Genomic DNA, 27,559 nt, shown 5'->3' on the forward strand with positions numbered 1-27,559 from the left:
CTGCTTACTGGTTAGCATCTGTGTGTCACCAACAGGCACCAGTTCTCGAACAATCTGCCCATCATCTTCATTCTTATCGAGCCACCTGAAGGCATAAAACAGAAGCATTTTCTTACACTAACCAGTGATTGAAGATGCAGAAGATCTGAAGATTCTAAAATGCAGTAAAGGCAATTCATGGCAAAATAAATTTTATTAAATAACAGAAGTCATGGCCTGAAAGAGACATAGCAGAACAGCATCATGATTACAAGCTGTCAATTTGCATTTTGAAACTATATTTGAGAAATAAAGATAAATTTTATATCACCAGAAAATTATCTTAAATATGGAAAAACTCAGTGCAGGATTTAAGTACTTTCTTTTAGGTGAATTTTTGGGGAGGGGGGGTCATTTTAAGAGATCTGCTGTTGCAACAGTTTTTATCCAGTCATCTACTCAGATTATGATGCTTTATCAAGGCTACTGCAAAAAAAAAAAAAAAAAAAAAAAACAGAAAAGCAAATGGTTCAAAAAGATCAAGCATGGGAGGTTGGAGGTCTATTTATTTATACTTTGTTGATCAGGTTAGTCTCATAGTAGGCAAATGGTAGTGGAAACTATCAAACCCTGTACCCTGAACTGCAGGAAGCAGTTTGCGAATAGCTCTGAGCTTTAAATCTCTGCATAAACTGCCATTATGACACTAGTTTGCACATGTAATAAATATTGTGTTCTTGCATTCAGATGTAATTAAAATCAAAATGAAACATCTTGCATTTATTTGGCACAGCAATATATTTCTAAGTTATAAAACTTGTTATATACATTCTTTTTTCCTATACCGCTATTTGTGTATGTACATATATTTTACTAACCTTGCTAGGCTAAGTCTATTTTCAGGAAGAAGACAAAAGGGAAAACTACCCAAGGATTATTTCATTCAATGTAGTACAAGTAATGAAAGTTGAGATCTTCTGCACATCTAGAGCCATACCTGATGGGATCGAGCTGACAAACATTTCACCAGGCCTCATGTTGGCTCACTGTGGAACAAATGATTCTGTTCAGCTCTGAGAGCTTGAGGCTGTGACTGTGCAGCAAACCCTGAGATTTATAAACAGTGACAGCCTAAGCAATGGAAGGACATTCTAGGTTACTTCACTGGCATTTTTAATTCTGTTTTAAGACCTTAGCAGAAATACCCACAAAGGATGTAGCACTGTTACTGTGCCTTTCTTCAGTCTGCCGCTCATCCCCAATAATACTAATAATTTTCTTTCATGCCCTTCATTTTTAGTCTGATATGTCAACAACACTCAGTCATATGAGTAATAGTTCAAGGTTTACTTTTTACTTCCCTGGTTACTCAGTCTACCTTTTCCTTTTTCAATAGATATATTTCCTATTATGCGTATCCTGCATCACAATGCTGTATTCTTGATGAATTTTGTTATCTGCTGCTTCCCCCATTTTGCCAAGAACTGTAAGCACCTTTTCTTTTTAATTACTATAATAGTTGCTTATTTATCTGCCACAGAAATAACTGCAGCTCTCTGTGCTTGCATATTTGCTTTTGTAACCATTAGTACTATTTTATGTATTTCCTTGTAACTTAAGACAACTTAGCATAGTTGCATCTGTCTATATTTCAGTGTAATTGACTAACTTCATTACTGTTGAACTTGGTTGTGCAGCTGAGTCTGGATTGTGGCACAGAAATGCCTTTTAAGTCAGCAACCAACTTGATTAATAAATCATAAATGAGCAAGTAAACCCATTCTGTATTTTACTTGTTAAAACAGATAAACTCCCTAGACGTGACTGCCCTTTCCTGGATGACCTACTAACAACTGTATGGTTAAGTTACTTGGTTAAATGATATTCACACAATTGTCAGATGAATAACACTGGATATAAATCCAGGACTGCAGGATGAAGCTCATTAGCAACTTGTAGAGTTAATCCTCTGAGCTACCAGGCAATCGTGCATTAAAACTGTTACTTTTGTTTCAGAGTTCTCATTAACTTAGATACAGATAAATCATTGCTATCCAGCTTCCAGCTCATATGTAACTAATTGTACTGTATCCTGTAAATGCTGTTGTCGAGATCCAGTTTTTAAACATAGTCTGCCTTCCACAACTAAAAGGAAATTATTTCTGGATGAGAAATTTTATTAATTTGTTTGTTTGTTATCCAGATAAGTGAACTAGTCTTTCTCTTTCTACACAAGAAATTCTGCATCGCCAGTCAACTATCATGTTTTTAAAAGGCGAAAGGAAACCAAGAGTAATCAGAAAGGCCCAAGCAGATATGCAGAGCATGCAAAACTCTAAACAGACAGACAGGAATCAGTGGTTAGGAATAAACCCTGGAGATGACCATTTTTAAAATTAATGGCTTAATATCTCTAATGCAGAGCAGCTATTGGATTGGGTGCAAAATGTCTGACTTATCCCTCTAGGATCCAGATCAACTCTGTCACTGCATACACTAGCCTGGTTACCATTCCATAATATTTCTCTTTCTTTGGACCAATCACTCCTTATTCGACTATAAAAAACAAAAGCTTCATCACTTGCATTATGGTACGAGGAATCTTTAAAAGGTTGTCTGTGATATCATATAAAGCTATGCTGCATCCATAAATGCTTCATTTCTCATATTTTTTAATTCACTTCTCTACTACTAGACAAACTAATCGTTGCTCTCTGTTTTATTTGCTATTGTCCTTTCAGCTACTTTCTATCCCTGTGTGTCCCAGTAAAAAATGAATGGGGATTACTGGTTAAGAGATCTTTTACAAATGAAAAACCTTGCAGTTTTTCTTACACCTCATGACACTTTGTTGTGGCGGTGGGGTTGCAACTATAGCACAGTGACATGGACATGTATGCTTATTTTCCTGCATAAAATGGTGGTTCTGGTCTGGCAGAGCACCTGTCCTTTTTTTATTCAGAATAACTAAGAGTCACTTTCTACCCAGTGTAACATGGCTAGATGCCTGAATACTCAAGGAAGTTAAAGTGAAAATACTGTTTGACCATTTAGAAAAGAGATACTGAACTTCATTTCTTTTTCCTTTACACACTGCTCGTATCACTTATATTGGTACTCTCAAACACTGCTCATATCACTTATATTGGTACCCTCAAACACTGCTCGTATCACTTATATTGGTACTCTCAAACACTGCTCGTATCACTTATATTGGTACTCTCAAACACTGCTCGTATCACTTATATTGGTACTCTCAAACACTGCCCGTATCATTTATATTGGTACTCTCAAACACTGCCCATATCACTTATATTGGTACTCTCAAACACTGCCCGTACCACTTATATTGGTACTCTCAAACACTGCTCGTATCACTTATATTGGTGCTCTCAAACACTGCCCTTATCACTTATATTGGTACTCTCAAACACTGCCCGTATCACTTATATTGGTACTCTCAAACACTGCCCTTATCACTTATATTGGTACTCTCAAACACTGCTCGTATCACTTATATTGGTACTCTCAAACACTGCTCGTATCACTTATATTGGTACTCTCAAACACTGCGCGTATCACTTATATTGGTACTCTCAAACACTGCCCGTATCATTTATATTGGTACTCTCATACACTTCTCGTATCACTTATACTGGTACTCTCAAACACTGCTCTTGTCACTTATATTGGTACTCTCAAACACTGCTCGTATCACTTATATTGGTACTCTCAAACACTGCTCGTATCACTTATATTGGTACTCTCAAACACTGCTCGTATCACTTATATTGGTACTCTCAAACACTGCCCGTATCATTTATATTGGTACTCTCAAACACTGCTCATATCACTTATATTGGTACTCTCAAACACTGCTCGTATCACTTATATTGGTACTCTCAAACACTGCTCGTATCACTCATATTGGTACTCTCAAACACTGCCCGTATCATTTATATTGGTACTCTCAAACACTGCTCGTATCACTTATATTGGTACTCTCAAACACTGCTCGTATCACTTATATTGGTACTCTCAAACACTGCTCGTATCACTTATATTGGTACTCTCAAACACTGCCCGTATCACTTATATTGGTACTCTCAAACACTGCCCATATCACTTATATTGGTACTCTCAAACACTGCTCGTATCACTCATATTGGTACTCTCAAACACTGCTCGTATCACTTATATTGGTACTCTCAAACACTGCCCGTATCATTTATATTGGTACTCTCAAACACTGCTTGTATCACTAAGATTGGTACTCTCAAACACTGCTCGTATCACTTATATTGGTACTCTCAAACACTGCTTGTATCGCTTATATTGGTACTCTCAAACACTGCCCGTATCATTTATATTGGTACTCTCAAACACTGCTCATATCACTTATATTGGTACTCTCAAACACTGCTCATATCACTTATATTGGTACTCTCAGACACTGCTCGTATCACTTATATTGGTACTCTCAAACACTGCTCGTATCACTTATATTGGTACTCTCAAACACTGCTCGTATCACTTATATTGGTACCCTCAAACACTGCTCGTATCACTTATACTGGTACTCTCAAACACTGCCCGTATCACTTATATTGGTACTCTCAAACACTGCTCGTATCACTTATATTGGTAGTCTCAAACACTGCCCGTATCATTTATATTGGTACTCTCAAACACTGCTCGTATCACTTATATTGGTACTCTCAAACACTGCCCATATCACTTATATTGGTACTCTCAAACACTGCTCGTATCACTTATATTGGTACTCTCAAACACAGCTCGTATCACTTATATTGGTACTCTCAAACACTGCTCGTATCACTTATATTGGTACTCTCAAACACTGCCCATATCACTTATATTGGTACTCTCAAACACTGCTCGTATCACTTATATTGGTACTCTCAAACACCGCCCGTATCACTTATATTGGTACTCTCAAACACTGCGCGTATCACTTATATTGGTACTCTCAAACATTGCCCATATCACTTATATTGGTACACTCAAACACTGCTCGTATCACTTATATTGGTACTCTCAAACACTGCTCATATCACTTATATTGGTACTCTCAAACACTGCCCGTATCATTTATATTGGTACTCTCAAACACTGCCCATATCATTTATATTGGTACTCTCAAACACTGCCTGTATCATTTATATTGGTACTCTCAAACACTGCTCGTATCACTTATATTGGTACTCTCAAACACTGCTCATATCACTTATATTGGTACTCTCAAACACTGCCCGTATCATTTATATTGGTACTCTCAAACACTGCCCGTATCATTTATATTGGTACTCTCAAACACTGCCCGTATCATTTATATTGGTACTCTCAAACACTGCCTGTATCATTTATATTGGTACTCTGAAACACTGCCCGTATCATTTATATAGGTACTCTCAAACACTGCCTGTATCATTTATATTGGTACTCTCAAAAACTACCTGTATCATTTATATTGGTTCTCTCAAACACTGCCCGTATCATTTATATTGGTACTCTCAAACACTGCCCGTATCACTTATACTGGTACTCTCAAACACTGCTCGTATCACTTATATTGGTACTCTCAAACACAGCTTGTATCACTTATATTGGTACTCTCAAACACTGCTCGTATCACTTATATTGGTACTCTCAAACACTGCCCATATCACTTATATTGGTACTCTCAAACACTGCTCATATCACTTATATTGGTACTCTCAAACACCGCCCGTATCACTTATATTGGTACTCTCAAACACTGCGCGTATCACTTATATTGGTACTCTCAAACACTGCCCATATCACTTATATTGGTACACTCAAACACTGCTCATATCACTTATATTGGTACTCTCAAACACTGCTCATATCACTTATATTGGTACTCTCAAACACTGCCCGTATCATTTATATTGGTACTCTCAAACACTGCCCGTATCATTTATATTGGTACTCTCAAACACTGCCTGTATCATTTATATTGGTACTCTCAAACACTGCTCATATCACTTATATTGGTACTCTCAAACACTGCTCATATCACTTATATTGGTACTCTCAAACACTGCATCATTTATATTGGTACTCTCAAACACTGCCCATTTATATTGGTACTCTCAAACACTGCCCGTATCATTTATATTGGTACTCTCACACACTGCCTGTATCATTTATATTGGTACTCTCAAACACTGCCTGTATCATTTATATTGGTACTCTCAAACACTGCCTGTATCATTTATATTGGTACTCTCAAACACTGCTCATATCATTTATATTGGTACTCTCAAACACTGCCCGTATCATTTATATTGGTACTCTCAAACACTGCCCGTATCATTTATATTGGTACTCTCAAACACTGCCCGTATCATTTATATTGGTACTCTCAAACACTGCCCATATCATTTATATTGGTACTCTCAAACATTGCCCGTATCATTTATATTCTTACTCTCAAATGTAATCTAAGCAGACTTATTATGCCTGCCTGAAATATTACATGCATTTTCAGATCACTGTCATTAGATTATCGATGTCCTAGCCTAGACTCTCTCCACTCCTTCCTCTCTAGCCTGTCTGATTTCCAAATTCCTTCCAATTTCTGCTTTTAGGCCACAAGCTCTTATTTCTTGTCCTTTTACTCTATAGTGTTTTTCCATCTCTTCTCAAAGGACTATTTGATATAGACTAACAAATCACCCCTCCTCCAAAATTACAGAACTTTCCAGAACCTTCCCTCCATAAACTCTTGGGTTCCTTGTTCATAGGTTCATGGGCGTGTACTAGGCTAATGGCCCTGGAGCCTTTACAAGCCTAGCACATAGGATTACCCTGGCATTGTGCCACCCAATCTTAGTTCCCAGGGGCCTCTGTCGAGTAGAGCCATCGGAGTGATCCCTGGGGTGAATGTTCTATTTCCCTTGAGGGCCAATGAGGTGCTCTGTTTGACATGTAGGGGAAGTCTATTCCATTCTTTAGATGTAGCATTTCAGACATGGCTTTGTAAGTCAAACAGAGATCACCTCTTAGTAGGCGATATGAGACAGAGAATGGTAATGTGGAAAGAACTGAAAAGAAATCTTTAATAGCTAATCAATATTGTACAGAGGTGCAACATAATTATCTGGGAAAATGCTAAAATAAAGGTCTATGCTTGCACAAATACAATATATCCATCAATGTGTATGTCTCGGTACACAGGCACACACACGCACACACACACACAGATAGATACAATTATACATTTTTATATCTATATATTTCTGTAACACACGCACACACACACAGCCATTCTTTTCTGTATTTTTGGGAATGTATAAAATAAATTAGCATTCTCATATTCACAATATTGCACTATATTCTTGTATTTTACTATTCACATCTGTTTGTCAAAAATGGTGAAATGAACATTTTTTACATTTGAAAAATAAAAGGGAAACATTAGGGAAACACAATTTACAGATATATTAATTTTGAAAAAAAAGTATTCTTGCAGCATCATATAATTGTGTTCAGTTCAAAAGTTATTCATAATTTGTTAAGAATGAAAAATAAAAAGTTTTAAGTCTTTTAATTCCATTTTACACTAATTTAAATGTGTTTAAAAATGTTGCTTTGTAAATGTGCATATGTGGCTTAACAAAGTAATGTTTATACCATACCTCTTTTTGTTTTAAAGTTACGTGAATATGAACAAAGTGCTGTTTACACTTCTGTTTGTGACATAATTACCTATAGATTTGTTAGTTGGGAAGGATCAGGTGCTGCTAAGTAGGTCAACCATCAAGACAGCAGCTGACTTTCTGACCAATTGACTTGTGAGACATGATATACTGGAAATAAAATAGTATGGCTAATGGAGATATTGGCTATGTTCACTGTAGATTCTAATGGTCTTAGTATATCTAATAATTGTGGCATATTATACATATTTTCAGTACAGAGTCATATAATTTTAAGTTAGGTATAAGACTCCCATTAAGTTTTGTAATTGTGAATATGTGCTCTTGGCCTCAAGTGGCTGTAATCTCTGGTGTGTACTGGAGTGGTTCACTGCTGAGAGTGAAGTAAATGGGTTATAAAACAGCATTTCTAAATTTGGGGTCATGATGTTTTCCTGGAAAAGGGTGGATTGCTGTCTGAAGATGATGAAGCAACAGCGACCCCAGGTGCAAGAGTTTGTGTCTTTGGGTCTTGTTCCTGCGTGATGGTAGAGAGAACCAAGACAATGGTTAGCAGAGGAGTACAGCACAAGGGCTCCTGCTGGACTGCTGTGGTGAAGCAAGAGTTCAGTGTTAGGACAAAGGTTCCAATTTACTGATAAATCCTTATGTATGGTCCAAAGATTTGGATATGGATAGAAAGCATGAAATCATGAGTTTGCTGTTCATGATACAGCCTGGAGCATGGCAATTCATCTTGCCTTATTTTGTGTAGCTATGTGAAGTGTTTTATAGCTTTTAAAGCTATTACCATTTCCTGGAGCTGTTGTGTGGTGGGCACTGCATATACTATAGCATTAGCCTGTAGCAAAAACAGCTCTGAAATATGAATAACAAATCTTGATATGCACCTCTTTGACATCAAGGTGCATAACAAGAATGCCTTTTTCCCAGTTTTATAGTGCAGTGTCAGGGAAAGATAATAATAATTTAATGTGCATATTTAACAGTTAGAGAACAATTAAAATCACTGCCACAAATGAAGCATGGAATTCTGTTAACTATCACATGAAAGGTTATATCAAATATGAGTATGAACGTCTAAGGCACAATGTCGAGGGTTATACTATGGATTCGTAGGACCATTCCACCTTGTCTTTTTATGCAAGTTGAAGATTATGAAACCATCACTGGTCGAATATTTGGTAAGGACAAAAAAAGCAGTGTAGATCTTATTTTAAATTACAACACACCAAGCATGACTAGTGAAAATCACTAGGCATACTTAAGTATAATAGAAAATTGTCTTGTTTATAAAAACAATCTTTTACTACTGCTGACTTCAACTATCCTGGTATTCTATGGGATGATTTGTCTACTGACCTTTGAAAAAGAATGTGTGGATATCATCTGCTCCTATGGAATGACTGAATGTGCTGGATTCCAAAAGAAAGTTGCAGACAGTGCAGCACTCCAAAGGAAGACATTAGTGCTTCAGCGGCGGACATGATTCCATAAAGGACAATAAAACAAGACTAAATAATTATCTACTTACTATAGCATAACAGCAGACTCTGTGCATGTCTGCCAGATTCCAAAACACAATGGGTGCACCCAATAGAATTGAGTCTAGGTATACTGGCCGTTGGGACTTTTCAGTGACATATGGAAGCTGCAATAGAAGTTTCCCAGGCAGCTGCCAATCTAATTCTCATGCAGGTCTTGGCAATAATGTCCCCAAAGTGGATGAATACATTTACTTCCCAACAACAAGCATGGAGCTCTGAACTTTCATGCAACAGTTCTACACCACTGCCAACTTCCCCTCTATCCTTGGTGCAATTAGCTCCACCCACATCACAATCAAAACCCCAAGCCAGTTGTCTGACCAGGAAATAATAGATAGACACAAATTAGATAGAAAGCTGGTGCAGGACGTCTGCACCCCACACGTATGCTCAGTCTGTGGGGTAACCATTCTGGCAGAAACAAAAGTGTGCCTGAGTCTAGGTATATTGGCCTCTGGGACATTTCAGTGACATATGGGAGACACAATAGCGGTGTCCCAGGCAGCTGCCAATCTAATTCTCCAGCAGTTCTTGGCAATAAAGTCCACAAAGTGGATGAATACATCCACTTCCCAACAACAGCCATGGAGCTCAGAACTGTCTTGGTGTAGTTCTTTGCCACTGCCAACTTCCCGTGTGTTTTGGGTGCAATCAGCTCCACTTACATCACAATCAAAACCCCAGCTGTACCAGATGCCAAATGTTGCATCAACAGAAAGGTGTGGCCATTGCTCAATTGTCAGGTGGAGTGCTCTACAGACAGCCTTAATACTAATATGTCAACACACCAAAGTAATACGCATGATGCAACAATCTGGAAGTTTTCTCATGCTTCTTAAGACAGAAGTGGTGAACTTCATGACATCCATGCAGATGGACAGTACAGTTACAACTGCTGACCCCTACACAAATGCACTCTATAAGCACTTACACGAGTGCATCGATCGTGCTATCCCAAACAGAACCAAGACGCTATCCACCAAAAAAGGAAGCCAATCTGGTGGTCCCCTGCCATAAACAAACTGTACAACAGAAGGAAGAAACTGTTGCAAAGAGAGTAAAATCCCATGAGTGGAGGAGCTCCCTGGTCAGCCTCAGTAAGAAGCTGAGATCCCTTATAAGATCCTTCAAAGCTAGCTATGAAAACAAATCACCACTAATTCTAAGGACAACCACAAAGCATTCTATAGCTATGTCAAGAATCTCGATGGCAACACCCAGATCTGCTCTGAGTTACAGCACAACAGCATGGAAATTACAGAACCAACTGATATTGCCAACATACTGGCAGATAGGTTCAGTGCTAACTTTACCTTCCTCCCTCACCCCCTAAAGGGCCCATATCTATACAGGAAGAATGCAGAGTCCCTGTAATCACAATACGCAGGTAAAAGATGCACTCTCAAAGCCAAATACACAGCATCCATGGGGCCAGACAACATCCCAGGCTGCATTTTACATGAACTTCAGAACGAACTGGCTCCCCACTTAAGCACCATGTTCAATAATAGCCTCACATCAGGCTTTGTGCCCACTGAATGACACACAGCAACAGTTATCACACTCCACAAAGGGGGAGCCACCACTGATCCCGGGAACTATCGACCTATTAGCCTGACGAGCCTGGTCTGCAAGGCCATGGAACGTATCATCATGGAACTCATAAACAAAGACATTGGTAACCTCCAAACTCTGGATCCAACCCATTTCAGGGTTGTGAAAGGCAGATCATGCCTCCTGAACCTGATTGACTTCTTTGAGGCAGTCACCAAAGCTGTAGATGAGGGTAAGGTGGTTCACATAGCCTATCTTGACCTCGCCAAGGCTTTCGACACCATCCCCCATTCTGGAATTATAGCTAAACTCACTAAACTAGGTATAAATCCCTACGTCACAAGATGGGTTGCCAACTGGCTCACTGCCAGAACCCACACTGTAAAAGTTGCAGACTCCAAATCTGACCTCAAAGCAGTGACAAGTGGAGTACCACAGGGTTCCCTCCTGGGACCTCTCCTGTTTGGTATCTACTTCTCTGAAGTACAGGCTAACACAGAAGGCCTCTGGCTAATGAAGTTCGCAGATGACTGCAAACTAGGAGCTACAGTCAAGTCCCAAAATGATGTGGACATCCTACAGAAGGGCCTTGCTGAGACAGATGCCTGGTGTCAGAGCCATGGCCTCAAGCTCAATGCCAAAAAGTGCAGTGTCATCACCTTTGGTAAAAACTCTGTACCCATGAACTACCACATAGGCAGCAATCTACTTAACACCGATTGTGTGATAAGAGACCTTGGGACCCAGGTGGACAGTATTCTCTCCTTTGATAGTCACATCACCACAGTAGTCAGGAAGTCCTTCTACATGGCGCACCTAATCATAAAAGGGTTCTCATCCAGGAAAAAAGAGGTCATTGTTCCCCTCTACTCGACACTCATTAGACTCATTATAGAGTACAATGCCCCTTTTGGAATGTCCCTCACAAGACATCTGCAGCAGCTGGAAAGGCCACAGAAGTACCTCACAAAGAGGATTACTGGCTTTAAACAAATGCCCTACACTGACCTCCTCATACTCCAGCTTTACTCCGTAGCATATCGCCTATTCCAAGGAGATTTCTGCTAACATATAAAGCTGTGTCAAACCCAAAGTTGTTGGCCATGCCACACCTAACGAAATCCTAATCCCTCCGAGCTACATGCTCTAGGGACCTAAACCTTGTCACCACAATAAACAAGACATGTTGGAGGGATAGATTCCTGTCCCAGAGACTTCTCATACTCTGGAACAGGCTACCCATCTATGTCATGCAAAGTTCTTCATTAGCACTCTTCAAGAAAAACCTTGATGAGTGGATGGAAAATAGGAAATACACCTCGGGGATCACTTCTGTGTCTCTGCTTGACAGTGGCACAGGAAAATAACTTTCTTGGGTGGCGTAAGCCAGGGAACCTTGTTGGCTAGGCTTATGTAGGCCCTTGTGCCGATAGCCTAGTACCTACCTATGAACCTATGAAAGTGCTCTGAGAGCTGCATTCCAACATGATGAAATCATGGAAGGGCTCCTACTAGGTAAGTACATGACCACCCATATATGGTAAGCAAAAGCCAGACACTGCAACAGGAAGCAGGATGACCAAATATTCCTCCTCTTCTTTCTAAAAACATGTTACTGCAGTTATCCACTGGAGATTTGGCCTACTTTGCCATCCAGAGCCATATCAAGAATTGCCGAAGATGCACACACCATGACACAAAACACCATCAAGCATGTGTTTGACATAATAAAAACAAGATTCAGATGTCTGGACACATCCAGGGGTGCATTCCAATACACATCAGAAAAGACATGACAAAATGTTTCCATGTGTGCCATGCTGCACAACATGATAACATCAAAACACTATGGCCTACCAGCCGCAGTTGTGGGTGAACTACCCCGAGGACCTCAGATGTCTGAAGTGGAGCTATCAGAGTTGTCACATGATCAGAAGAACACAAAGGTGAGAAGAAATAGGTGTGGGTGGAAGATGATGTGGCCATATGTCCCAGCTCAGACAACAAGGCAGCTTCTGTTACACACCTTTGAGTTCTGACAAGCCACATTTACAAAAGTAAATAAGCTAAAGAGTGATGTTCACACATCCTTGCCCCACAACAGCAATACAGAGGATGACTAATGGAAATAAACCATTAGTTGCCCACATTGAATATCATACATAACAGAAGTAAATGAGTTACCTGTACTACCTTATACACACAACATAGCAAGGAACACATCTGGATATCTACAGAGGAAACATCACCACATGAATTCTTCCTGCAAAGTGCATCACCAAAGAGGACCACATTGTCAAATTTGTGGCATGCAGGAGGTGTGCATAACAGAAGTTGTCATTGTACAGATAGGACATCATCATACAGATAACTAGCATGTGAAAGTAGCTGTACAACAGCCATTATCACAATAAATCTTGGCCTGTACAATGTATGGGAATGTGTCAGCACAAACATAACATAACTGCAGTTGTCATATACTAACAATGATACATCAGAAATAGCACAGTCATGCTTCACAGTGTTGTACAACACACTATACAGCATACAGCAGCATGAGTAATGACAAACATGTCAAGGAATGGCCAAATTGAAACATACCACAAACAAGTCTCTCATCACATGCCTGACATGGAATGTCACACATAAGTCAATGCTATGATGCAGAGCTTATTGCTGCAACATGAGTCAGTTACAGGTAAGAATATGTTCAGTCATGCAGAGCATCAATGACAGTCAATGTTCATTAGCCATGGAAAACGTAGCATTGTTTGAGATACAGCAACATAGGTATATTTGTGTGTGGAATCAAGTTTTTGTGCTTTGAACGATTTCCTTTTTATAGCTGTCTGAACGGGTGCATTTTTCTAGCTACTTTCTCTTGGGTAACTTATACATTATATTTTATATATCTAGCAGAGCTGTGGTGCACTGATGCTTATAGAGCCCGTGGATAACTATGGATTCCTCCATTACCTGCAAAGCTTCTTGAAAGCTTCATACAGTAGACTTCATTTAATACCAAAGTATGTATGACTACTGATTAATAAATACATATGATATTACTAACATTTACATTTTCATAACATTGTCTTATAATCTGCTACTTCTTTTATCAGTTTAATAAATGTAATAGCAATGCAGGTCATCATGGCTGAAAATATATAGGTTCATAGGTTGGTACTAGGCTATTGGCCCTTGGGCCTATGCAAGCCTAGCCATAACAAATCCCTGGCTATTTCTTCCCACATTATTTAATTCCCTGAACCCCTGTTTTGCAGGGTGACAGACGTGATCCCTGGGGTGAATTTCCTTTCTCCCATCCAGTCATCAAGGTTCCTTTTGAAGAGGGCCAAAGAGGTGCTCTGCTTGACATGTATGGGCAGTCTATTCCAGAGTCTGAGGAGTCTCTGGGTCAGGAACCTATCCCTCCAGCATGTTTTGTTCATTGTGATGACAAGGTTTAGATCCCTGGAGCATGTAGTTCTGAGGGATTGGGATTTCTTTAAGTGTAGCATGTCCAACAGCTCTGGGTTTGACATGACCTCGCCTCAGAGTAGATGATATGCGACCGAGTATAGCTGGAGTTTTTTAAGGCGTCAGCATAGGGCATCTGCTTTAGGCCTGTGATTCTTTTACTGAGGTATTTCTGCGGCCTTTCCAGTTGTTGCAGATGTCTTGAGAGGTAAATACCAAATGGGGCATTGTATTCTATAATGGGTCTAATGAGGGATGAGTACAGTTGGCCAATGACCTCCTTTTTTCTGTATGAAAAGCCCTTAGTGATGAGGTGTGCCACATAGAAGGATTTCCTGACTGTTCTGGTGATGTGGTTATTGAAGGTGAGACCACTGTCCACCTGTGTCCCTAAGTCTCTTAACATACTTTCGGTGTTTAGTGTACTGCCACCTATGTGGTAATTCACAGGTATATGTTTTTTCCCAAAGGGGATAACTATATATTTCTTGGCATTGAGCTTGAGCCCATGGCTCTGGCACCAAGCATCTGTTTCTGTAAGGCCCTTTTGTAGAGTATCCACATCATTTGGGGATTCAATAATGGCTCACAGTTTGCAGTCATCTGCAAACTTTATTAGCCAAAGTCCCTTAGCGTTGGCCTGTACTTCAGAGAAGTAGATGCCAAACAAGAAAGGTCCCAGGAGTTAACCCTGAGGTACTCCACTTGTCACTTGTCTGGAGCTGGATTTGGAGTCAGCTACTTTTACAGTGTGGGTTCTGTCAGTAAGCTAGTTGACAACCCATCGAGTGATGTAGGGATTAACTCCCAGCTTAGTAAGTTTATCTATGATTCCAGAGTGAGGGATGGTGTCAAAGGCCTTGGCGAGGTCCATCTAGGCTGTGTGGACTGCCTTACCCTCGTTCACGGCTCTGGAGACTGATTCGAAGAAGTCAATCAGGTTCAGGAGACAAGATCGGCCCTTCATGAACCCAAACTGGGTGGGGTCCAGAGTTTTAAGGTTGCCAATGTCTTTGTTTATAAGTTCCATGATAATACATTCCATGGCCTTGCAGATCAGGCTCGTCAGACTAATGGGGCGGTAGTTCTCGGTGTCCAAGGTGGAACCCCCATTGTGGAGTGGGATAACTGTAGCTGTGCGCGACTCAGTGGGCACAAACCCTGAGGTGAGGGTATGATTAATCATGACACTCAGGTGAGGTGCCAGTTCATTTTGGGAATCTTGTAATCATAATGCAAATACAATAAGTGTGAATATATAATCCTTATTATAGTTGCAGGAGTAGCACTATATGTGAAGTACTTAACTGCACTCCCCTACATACTTTACTTGTGTAGGTTTGAATCCCACAGTTGTACACTACTTCCTTTAATGGCCATGTAGTATACGTTTCAAATGCAGACAAATATTTTCTTGCAAACTATGAAAAGTAAACTCAGTGTGCTGATACATGTTTCTTTTATACCACTGATAAATATGTATTTCATTGTTGAGTTTCCAGAATATTCTATAATACGATATATGTGTTCAAAGATTTACTTATGTTTCACTTTCACATGGTATAGATATGTGTAATCATAATTAAATCTTAATTATTAGTCATGCGGTTAATGTAGAAATTAGAAATAAATGACAGTATTGCATGGTAACATGCATCTCCTTTGTGAGAATGCTGACATCACAAATAAATACCATAAATTATGTATCTTGGATATCTAAAACATTATAACTGAGGGACCAACAACTGGTGTCTTAGTCACTGTGGCAAACTGAATGCAAAGAAATGCATCATCATTCCCTTTGGCACATAAAAATGTCCCTTCACACTATCAAACCAACAACAATACCCTAAGTACCCATGAAGTGATAAGGGACTTGGGTTCACAAGTTGACTGTGACCTTAGCTTTGACCACCATATGTCTACTGCAGTAAGGGAGGCTTCTACACAGCACACTTGATTAATAAAACTATCACCTCGAGAGCAAAAGATGTTATACCACTTCTATACTTGGCACTAATCTGGCCCATATCTGACTATAATTCCCCGTTCGGCATGTACCTTAACAAAGCATCTGCAGCAATTGGAGAGACCACAGAGGTTTCTAAGAAAAAAGATCAAGGGACTCCAGCACATGATGTACACAGACATACTAAAGTCCCTGTTACTTTACTCTGTATCATATAGACTTCTTAGGTGTTTACTATGGAAATTTTGAATCAGCTTCGGTCAACCGTGTAAAATGTTGACCCAAAATGCTGAAGCCAAAATTCCAAATAGTAAACCAAAGTGAAAATGAATACATTGACCACTGTGGTTCGATGTATTCGACATAGCAGAAAGTGACATCATTCACCTACTGTTATGCACATTAACATACTGTTGAACTCTATAGTCAATGGTACATTATTTGTACTATTCTGCTGGGGTGGCTACACCCCCCCCTGCACTCCCTATATGGGGGGCTGCACCCCCACACCCCCTGCATATTAAATATACCAACTCTGAGATCGCACTTCAGTGAGGAAATGGGCTAATTCCCAGTTCCTCACTGAAGCGAGACTTCTGTTCCCAATGTCAGTATGTCGCTTGTCAAATGATCGCATGCACAATTCATCTTAATCATTTGACAAGCGACCTCCATTGGTTCTGTTATATGCCCCTTGGAAACCATGACTTTAAACTTCAGGATATCGACTGGCTGCACTTCATTTAAGCCATAGTAAGCCTTTCTTAGGGGAGACTTCTCTGTGACTTACAGAGCAATCTCATACCCAAACCTAATGAACTTGCTGCATATCCATAAATCAAACAGGACTAGGGCCACCTGTTCCAGGGACCTAACTATGGCCTTCAAATTAAACAGGACATACTGGAGGGACAGATTTATCTCCTAGTGACTGCCAGCTACCTATTCATGTGAAATACAGCACCTCTATGACACTGTTCAAAAGGAACCAGGACGAGTGGATGAGACACCATAAATTCTTAACGAGAACTGTGCTCACAACCCTCCTGACCATGGGCAGTCATTACTAAATGCAGTCTTGGGTATTAACATCTCTATGGCATTACAATGGGATGGAATAGCAAGGCTTGAAATGACATCTGGATTGATAGCCTAGTAATCTGCTATGATCCTGTGTGCCTATATAGCTGTAGGGAATGTAATTACATACATAAATAGTTTTATAAATTTTGTGTATGAATCCCACTGCAGACATTATGCATGGCATTGGCCTGCTTGATTATTGCTACACAGGTATGACTGACTTGCAAAAATTGTGTTAGGAGAGGTAATGTTGTTCTACTCATTTATTCGATTATGTTACAGATGTCAACTTTCACTTCACACACCGCAGTTTGAAAATATTATGTACACTGTGACGTTAATTGTGTACAGCATCTTATCTAAGTTTAGCATACAAGAGATATGTATATTTATAGGCCTTTATCCACATTGTTAGGTATATACTGTATATACACATACATTTTCATCTTATATTGGCAAACTTGTTAGTGTACTAAATGCTTTATCTGTGAATTCACAGATGTAAGGTGTTTAACTTCTATCACTTCAGGTAATCATAACAAAGATCAAATAGCTAAGGAGGAAGGTTCTGTTTGGTAGTGTAAACATAGGTGAATATAGCTGGTTTGAGACTAGCTTCCTCCACTTTTTGATCAGTAATCCTCATCTGTGAACAGTAGTAAGATTGAAACGTCAATGACAGAATATGCAAAATGTGATATCGCATTGTATTGTACTGCTTGCTAACATGTAATAACTACACTTTTCACTGTTCTTTCATTTTACATAGCAGTAATTATGTACTAAAATAATACAACCCTGTGTATATATTAATTCATATTTTTTACATTTGCAGGTAATGTGTTGTTTGTTGACACAACCTAAATGAAATGGGTCCCCTTCATATGATCGAACTTTCAAAGTTTGACTTTCATATTGCCCAGATCATATGATCGAACTTTTAAAAGTTTGAACATTCTTAATGGAGATCTCCATAAAGCGCAGAACGGGGAAGATTTCCCTTTTCCGCACTATAGTACGATCTTGGAGTTGGTATATTAAATAGCAGGGGGTGTGGGGGATGCAGGGGGGCTTACCCCCCACTAAAAACATTCAGTTATTTTTTTTGTTTTGTTTTACTTTTTTTATAAGCTGTTCAAACTTTTAAATGTTCAATCATAAGGTCTCAGCCATAGGAAAGTCAAACATTTGAAAGTTCGATCATCTGAAGTACACCCAAATGAAACACAGCTGCGTTCTACTGGCATATTGAGCCTGACCTGAATATGACCTACACAGACCAGGGACTGTCTAAATTTGCATCAGAAATAAATATGCCTCAAAGCTGGTCAAGCAGGACAATGCACTTGAACTGTTCCATGTTCAAATTACCACAGGCAAAATCCAGTACCACTTCTTTGCAAGCTATAGGTCCCCCTCTAGGAAAGCCATACCATGTATTTAAATGTACTGGAAACACTCACCATCCAACCTAATACCATATTCATGGGCTTCTTTAATCATATACAGCACCAAACGTACAGGCACAGAGATTCCTGGATTTTATAAACAAAAACTCCCTGGACCAGATTGTCAATAGACCAACCAGGGGTGCAACCATACTGGATCGGGTCTTCACTAATATGGGAGAGTGCTGCACACCCCTCAGTGTAATGTCTTCTCTGGTAAGGTCAGACCACAGAATGGTCTCCTTTGAAGTAAAAGTAAAACCTGGAACCACAGCTAAACCTGGAATATTCAGGAACTAAGGCTAATTTCCTGCTCTTAAGTGATAACCTAGCAAAATTTCAAGCCCCCATAAACCCTAAGAACACTGCTGCTTATGAAGAGCCATTCACAGAACCCTATGCAAGCGTGTTAATAGTTGCATAGAGGCAGCTGTACCCACCAGGTGAAAGTACAGAACTAACTCAAATAACAGCTACCCTGGTGGAATCACAAAATCAATAGGCTGTATAACAGGAGGAAGAAAATCATGGCAAAAATTAGGAGGTGCAGCACCCAGGAAGATAAAAGCACTCTCATCAATCTAAACAAACAACTCAGAGGACAAATAAAGTATACGACAGCCAAATTTGAGTTAAATTTGACCTCCCAGGACAAGGACAACCACAAGACATTCTTTAGTCATGTACACAACCTCAATGGCAATACACAATTGCATGCAGATCTCATTATAAATGGAACGACCAATACTGAGCCAGAAAATATAGCAAACCTACTGGCTGATAAATTAAGCTCCAGCTTTACCCCTTTCTCTCCCTCAACCTTCCCTTAAGTAATATCATCAAATATAACTCCCCCTGCTATCACAAGGAAACAGGTCCTTAATGCTCTCTCTAAGTGCAAGAATGCTGCATCAATGGGCCCAGACAATATCCCAGAATGTCTTCTAAATAGCAGGAAACATGACCTATCAGGCCCTCTGGGAGCAGTATTTAACTGTAGCCTCCAAACTGTTTTCATGCCTCATGAATGGAGCAACAGTCATCCCTCTGCACAAAGGTGGGCCAACTACAGACCCTGGAAATTACAGACCCATAAGTCTTACTAGTCTCATATGCAAAGCCATGGAAAATAAATTAACATGGAAATGATCAATAATGACATAGTAAACCTCCAGACATTAGATCCAATCCAATAAGGTTTCATCAAGGGCAGATCACACCTACTCAACCTGGTGAACTTCAAAGCAATGGATAAGAGCAAAATAGTTTACACTGCCTACCTTGATCTGGCCCAAGGCATTTGACACAATACCACACTCGGGCATTGTTGACAAACTCAAGAGGTTAGGTACAAACCATTATGCCACCCGGTGGATAGCCAACTGGCTCACTGACTGGACCAGGCAGTTAGAATTGGGGAGGCAACCTTTACAAAGACACCATTCACAAGCGGAATCTCTCAGGGATCCATCCTGGGTCCACTCCTTTTTGGCATTTACTTCACTGAAATCAAGGCTAATGTCAATGGCCTCTGACTGACTAAACTTGCAGATGACTGCAAATTAGGAGCTGTCATTGAATCCCACACCGACACAAATGCTCTACACAAAGGGCTGACACAGGCAAATAACTGGTGTCAGATCCATGGACATAAACTAAATGCCAACAAATGCATAATAGTATCCTTAGGGAAGTCATTCACCTCAGTAACTATCATATTGTCAACACACCTCTAAGTGTTGTCCCAGTAGTCAGGGACTTGGGGACGCACATAGACAGTAATCTAGCCTTTGACCATCACGTGTTTGTAGTAGTGAGGAAATCATTCTAAAAACAAAAAAATAATCCTTGTTTTCCCGCCTTCCCCGACTAGTTTAGACCAGTTTACAGGCATTGCTGTATTCTGGGCTGTGGTGCTCTAGCAGCAGGGAACTCAGAAAAGCGACCACTTTCTGGATTTAAGTATCTTTGCTTTTTTTTCACTTGGAATAGCTTCTGTAGCTTACCCTGAACTAGCTTGAACTGTTTTTAACTGTTTGCTGCATTGTTTTAAAATCTGCACTTAAAGTTACATTTTAGTCGAATTTGATCGAAAGTTTGTTGTTTGTTTAATTTAACTGTGGAGGCTGCCCACTAAAGTGGGCTAGCCTGTGTAACTAATTTATCACTGTTTTGGCATTTTTTGTGTGTTTCTACCAAAAAAAAACAAAAAAAATAATCCTTGTTTTCCCGCCTTCCTTGACTAGTTTAGACCAGTTTACAGGCATTGCTGTATTCTGGGCTGTGGTGTAGTTCCTGTGTTGTCCATTACCTTACTTGGATAGAAGGAAGTTTCTTTGCTCACCAGTGGGAGTGGGGAGCCTTCAGCAGCCTACCTGTCCCTGTAGGAAGTGACCTCAGCACAAGAAGCTGTAGTAATTGGTTGTTTTGGACCATTTCTAGCTCTTTTGTAGTTCAATGTTTAAAATCCGCCTCTGGGCATTTTTTTCTGGCTATACTACTCAGACAAGCTCCTCGTGGGTCTGCAGAGTGGTCCTAGCAGCAGGGAACTCAGAAAAGCGACCACTTTCTGGATTTAAGTATCTTTGCTTTTTTTCACTTGGAATAGCTTCTGTAGCTTACCCTGAACTAGCTTGAACTGTTTTTTAACTGTTTGCTGCATTATTTTAAAATCTGCACTTAAAGTTACATTTTAGTCGAATTTGATCGAAAGTTTGTTGTTTGTTTAATTTAACTGTGGAGGCTGCCCACTAAAGTTGGCTAGCCTGTGTAACTAATTTATCACTGTTTCTGCATTTTCTGTGTGTTTCTACCAAAATAACAAAAAAAATAATCCTTGTTTTCCCGCCTTCCTCGACTAGTTTAGACCAGTTTACAGGCATTGCTGTATTCTGGGCTGTGGTGTAGTTCCTGTGTTGTCCATTACCTTACTTGGATAGAAGGAAGTTTCTTTGCTCACCAGTGGGAGTGGGGAGCCTTCAGCAGCCTACCTGTCCCTGTAGGAAGTGACCTCAGCACAAGAAGCTGTAGTAATTGGTTGTTTTGGACCATTTCTAGCTCTTTTGTAGTTCACTGTTTAAAAGCCGAGTTTTCATGGCTTTGTGCAGTTGTGCGCATAGCGCAGCACCGGTTAAACAAGGTTAAACTTTTTCTGGCTCCGCCAAGTCTGCTCTTCAAATTTTGCCTTAAGGAAGCTCTACTCTTAGTATAACCAGACTACTCACTATATTATAAGCCTAGCACTTGTTCTCAATACTTCTCTACTAAGTAAGCACTCTTGTACTAAGTAAAGCACTACATCTACTTACCACCCCTGCGAATTTCCACTTCCCTTAAAGGTACAGCACTCCCTTATACTGTTCTAGCATGTCGAGTGGTAGATTACTGGCGTTGTCTCCAATTCAGCTGGTCAATCTGGGTATCTTGAGACAATGCTACAATTGTCTCATGTACACAGACAACCAACTCCTCCTCCCAACAAACACAAATACATGTGAGAGATGCAACTATATAGCCAAACTGGAGGCTGAACTCTCTCAACTCAGGGCTGGCATGACCAGACAGGAGAAGATGGCAATCACACACACAACAATCCCAGTCCCACATATACCAACCACAAATGCAAACCAAACACATAAAAACACAAAGACATGCTCGGAGGCTCTAATAAAAAATTACCAAAACAACAGGGGCTCCCAAAGCAGACATCCAAAAATCCACCACCTCAAAACAAAACACATGCAACACATACTTCAATAAATCAGTGTGTCAACCAATCACAGCCCTTAAGGCCAAACACCTTGCCTGATACACTAGTAATAGGTGACGCTAAAGTCAGACACACTGATGTCCCGCTGACCAGGCTGAACAAGGAGAAGGTGACTGTGAGCTGTCTATCGGGAGCTAGGATCCACCACATAACACACACACTCAGGTCACTCCAAAGCAAGTACAAATATGACTCCGTCATTGTCCATGCTGGTGTGAATGACCTGAGACGTACCTCCCTGGACTACATGAAAAGAGACATAGAGGAGCTCTCTAATTATGTAGCCCAGGCTGGTATGACCCTGACCCTGAGCAGCATCCTGCCCTCACCAAGAATGATACCACAATACAAAGACAAGATGATCAGCTTTAACAATTGGCTCAAGTACTGGTGTTATTCTAAGGGGATCCAATATCTGTCTGCCTGGGATGACATGTTGGACAAGCCACGCTGCTTCGCAAGGGATGGCTTACACCTGTCACCACTGGGCTTCCGGATATTGGCTAAGGCTCTTGCCACCCCCATAGTGCCTTTTTTAGGCAAGGCTGAAAAGACAAACCCTCCTCCTTAGAAAACAAAAATGGAAAAAAACTAAGGGTAATGCTGCTCAACGCCAGAAGTCTAAATCTCAAGATGCAGGCACTTGATGCACTCCTCAGCATGGAGAACATCGACATCTGTGCAGTAACTGAAACCTGGTTCAAGGCTCCGGAGAGCACCCCACCGCTACCAGGCTATACCTCGTATCATGCTTTTCGACCCCAAAACCCGGACCGAACCACAAAGGGAGGGGGAGTGTCCATATTCATCAAGGACACCCACACCTCCAGGTTAGTAGCAACACATGAAGCATCAGGGACCATACAGGTGCAACTAACCATAGGCAAAACTGCTATACAACTGGTAGCATGTTACAGACCACCCTCCCAATCTCAAGAACCCCACTCAGCCTTCCTGAAGACATTGGAGGATATGAATGTATCACAAAATACCATCATACTAGGAGACTTCAACTACCCAAACATAGATTGGGTAAATTATTCTAGCCCTAATACCCTAGCCCAAAGGTTTCTGGAATTCATAAATTCAAATGCACTGGAACAACTAGTCACCTCTCCCACTAGGGGAGATAATATACTAGACCTGATCATCACAAACATGGGGACAAAATGCTCCACACCGGAAGTATACCCCTCACTAGTGAGATCTGACCACAAACTAATCACCCTGGATGTACATATCCCACCTCCAGGGGCAGCACAAAAGACTACCGTGAAAAAGCAGACTTCACTCTTCTTAAGACTGAGATGGTATCCTTTAAGCCCACTGTGCCAGTGGATACCACATCCCACAATGCCGAATCCTTCACAAATGCTTTTTATGGACATCTCCAAGAATGCATGGATCATGCAATCCCTAACAAATCCAAGTCCCTCTCCACCAAAGGTAAGCGTCCTGTCTTGTGGACCTCAGCCATAAACAAATTGTATAACAAAAGAAGGAAGCTACTGCACGTCAGAGCAAAATCCCATGAAGGGAAGACATCTCTGATCAACATTAGCAGAAAACTACATTCTCTCATAAAAACATCCAAGGCCAACTTTGAGAGAAAAATCGCTAAGGACACTAAAGATAACCACAAAGCCTTCTTCAGAATATGTTAGAAACCTGGGTGGAAACCCTCAGATATGCTCAGAGTTGGTTCACAACAACATAAAATACACTGAACCCACAGATATTGCCAACATTCTGGCTGACAGGTTCAGTGCAAATTTCTCCCCTCCTTCACCCCCAAAAGAAGAAATACTTATCCCAGCTGAATGTAATCTCCCTGTCATCTCAGATGTCCAAGTGAGAACCGCCCTAAACAAAGCAAAAAACACAGCATCAATGGGACCTGACGGTATCCCGGGTTGCGTGTTACGTGAACTCCAAGAGGAGCTAAACCCACACATAAAAATGCTATTTAACCTTAGCCTTACTTCAGGATATGTACCTGAACACTGGCGTACAGCAACAGTGGTCCCACTCCACAAGGGGGGTGCCTCTACAGACCCTGGAAACTACCGCCCCATAAGCTTAACCAGCCTGGTCTGCAAAGCTATGGAAAGAATCATTATGGAACTCATAAACAGAGACATAGGGGACCTACAGACACTTGACCCCACCCAGTTCGGCTTTGTAAAGGGCAGATCCTGCCTTTTCAACCTGGTCGACTTTTTCGAAACAGTCACTAGAGCCATTGATGAGGGCAAAGCAGTCCATACAGCATACCTGGACTTGGCTAAGGCCTTCAACACAATACCCCACTCAGGCATCATAGATAAGCTCAACAGCTTAAAAGTAAACCCTTATGTCACTAGATGGGTTGCAAACTGGCTAAAGGACAGAACCCATAAAGTTAAAATCGCTGGAGCAATGTCAGACTCAAAGCCAGTCACAAGTGGTGTCCCACAGGGATCTGTCCTGGGACCCCTCTTGTTCGGCATTTATTTCTCAGATGTTAAAGCAAACATGGGAGGGCTGTGGCTGACAAAGTTCGCAGATGACTGAAAACTAGGCACCATAGTCGATACACCAGCAGACACACACATCCTACAAAAAGGCCTCACAGAAATGGACAACTGGTGCCGGAGTCATGGCCTTAAACTAAATGCCAAAAAATGTATAGTCATCCCCTTTGGGAAAAACAAAGTACCCACAAATTATCACATAGACAGCAACCCACTGAGTACGGAAAAAGTAATCAGAGACCTAGGGACCCAAGTTGACAGCGACCTCTCATTTGACACCCACGTTGCCAAAGTGGTTAGAAAAACATTCTACCTTGCACACCTCATCATGAAGGGATTCACATCCAGATCCAAGGATGTCATTGTACCCCTATATTCCTCCCTCATCAGACCCATGATTGAGGACAATGCCCCATTTGATATGTACCTCACCCGGCATTTGCAACAGCTGGAGAGACCACAAAAGTACCTCACCAAGAGGATCAAGGGTCTCCAACATATGTCTTACTCTGCCAGACTAAAGAAACTTCAGCTCTATTCAGTAGCATACCGCCTGCTCAGAGGTGATCTCTGCCTGACGTACAAGGCCATGTCCAATCAGGATCTGATGGACATGCTCCACCTCAAAAAATCCAAATACATCAGGACCATGAGAGCTAAAGACTTAAACCTTGGCACAAGTATGAATAGGACATGCTGGAGGGATAGATTCATAACCCAGAGGCTTCCCATGCTTTGGAACAGGATCCCAGTTCGTATTAGGCAGAGCCCCTCACTGACTCTTTTCAAGAGAAGTCTTGATGAGTGGATGGGAGATCGTAAGTTTACCCCAGGGGTCACATCTGTGTCACTGCTAGACAGGGGCACAGTAAACTAATTCTATTATATAAGGGGACCTTCATTGTGTCACTACTAGACAGAGGCACATTATTCTAAATTTATTCTGTACAATTTTTGTGCCATTTCATGGGGTGGCAAAAGTCACATCACTATGGCTAGGCTTACAAATGCCCCAGGGCAGATAGCCTAGTACTATACTATGAAACTATGAAACTATGTTGTTCAACTTGTAAACAAAGGTATGGCATCTAGGTCCAAGGATGTCATTGTTCCACTGTATTTGGCATTCATCAGACCTATCACTGAGTACAATACCCCATTTGGTATGTACCTAACCAGGCATATCCAACAATTGGAATGTCCACATTGGCTCCTCACTGAAAGAATACAGGGTATAAGTAACATGTCCTGTGCACACCACCACAAGACCCTATCCCTGTATTCTGTCTCCTACAGGCTGTTGAGGGGAGATCTATACCTGGCATATAAGGCATTGTCAGACCCCACTCTGATGGACATCCTGCAAATCCGCAAAACAAATAGCATCAGAATTACCTGTTCTGAGGATGTAAACCTCATCTGTGCTATAAACAGGACTTGCTGGAGAAAAAGGTATGTATCCCAGATACTACCCCATCTCTGGAACAGGCTCCCCAGCCATGTGAAGCAGAATTCCTCCCTAACCCAATTCAAGTGTAACTTGGACAGTTGGATGGGGAGCAGGAATGTCATCCCTGGTTTGGCACCTATGTCTCTAATGGACACAGGCAGCCTGTAAATGGTTCATCTCTCAGACCCCTGATTGTAAATGTTTCATCTCCCAAGCCCCTGCTTACACTTATCAAGGGTATCAGAGCTTGTCAGAGGTTGGGAATGCATAGCTAGACTTAAAAAGACTCTTATGATCGTTAGCCTAGTAAAAACCTATGAACCTATATGTTTGGTGCCTGTGTTGCAGGGTTACTTGTGTAGCACAGCATGTAATTACCCCCTTGTATGTATGCCAGTGGTTCTTGGTGAATTATATGGTATGCATAGCCTATATATTCTGCTATTGAATGGGGGTCTGCTGATTCACTGTCTTTATGCTGTTGGCAGACCTTTACTGACATGCACTGTTTGAGTTCCACTGCTCTTGCAGTGATGTTTAACTGCACTCTGGTGTTTTTTCACACTACCTTACATACACTTTCTGATATTAGTGTGGAACAAACCATCCTTAGTTTCATTGTTTTTCTGAGATTTTGCATAGTATGTTCATGATCATTAATACATTTTTAATCTGCGTAAGTACATCTGTAAGCAAAAATGCAAATGTAGACTGTGGAAGTGATATATAAATTAATGTGTCATTTGCATAATTAATGCTATTGTGCTTGTCACTGTGTAAAGTTGTGCAAAAACATTAAAATTCTATTCTGATTCTATCATATTGCAATGTTACCAGTTAACTATAGTGCATTGCTCATCTAATTTACATATATATTTGAACTCATTGATTAATACCACTATATTTTTACCATGCATATTTTACTCATAGTATGTCAACTTCAAACATTAGTTGCACATAATACTAATTTTCAGTGTCACTTTAAATGTTATACTGTCACCTCAATATAAATGCATGTCACACACATTGAATAAAGACTAAGGGCCATATTCTAAAGGAGTTGT

At 40.6% G+C, this 27,559-nt stretch overlaps 1 protein-coding gene across 3 annotated transcripts in view; it reads right to left on the minus strand.

The window, feature by feature from the left end:
• Positions 1 to 27,559, minus strand: part of LOXHD1 (lipoxygenase homology PLAT domains 1) — a 2,432,812-nt gene that overhangs the window by 1,288,028 nt on the left and 1,117,225 nt on the right. For all 3 annotated transcript variants that reach the window (XM_044082024.1, XM_044082018.1, XM_044082011.1), the window contains one exon: positions 9 to 85. In XM_044082024.1, the coding sequence (XP_043937959.1) occupies positions 9 to 85 (77 nt within the window). The remainder of the gene's footprint in view (positions 1 to 8; positions 86 to 27,559) is intronic.

The sequence above is a fragment of the Protopterus annectens genome, chromosome 1.part1 (genome assembly GCF_019279795.1).
Source record: "Protopterus annectens isolate FY-2018-M chromosome 1.part1, PAN1.0, whole genome shotgun sequence".
NCBI classification, from domain to species: domain Eukaryota; kingdom Metazoa; phylum Chordata; order Ceratodontiformes; family Protopteridae; genus Protopterus; species Protopterus annectens.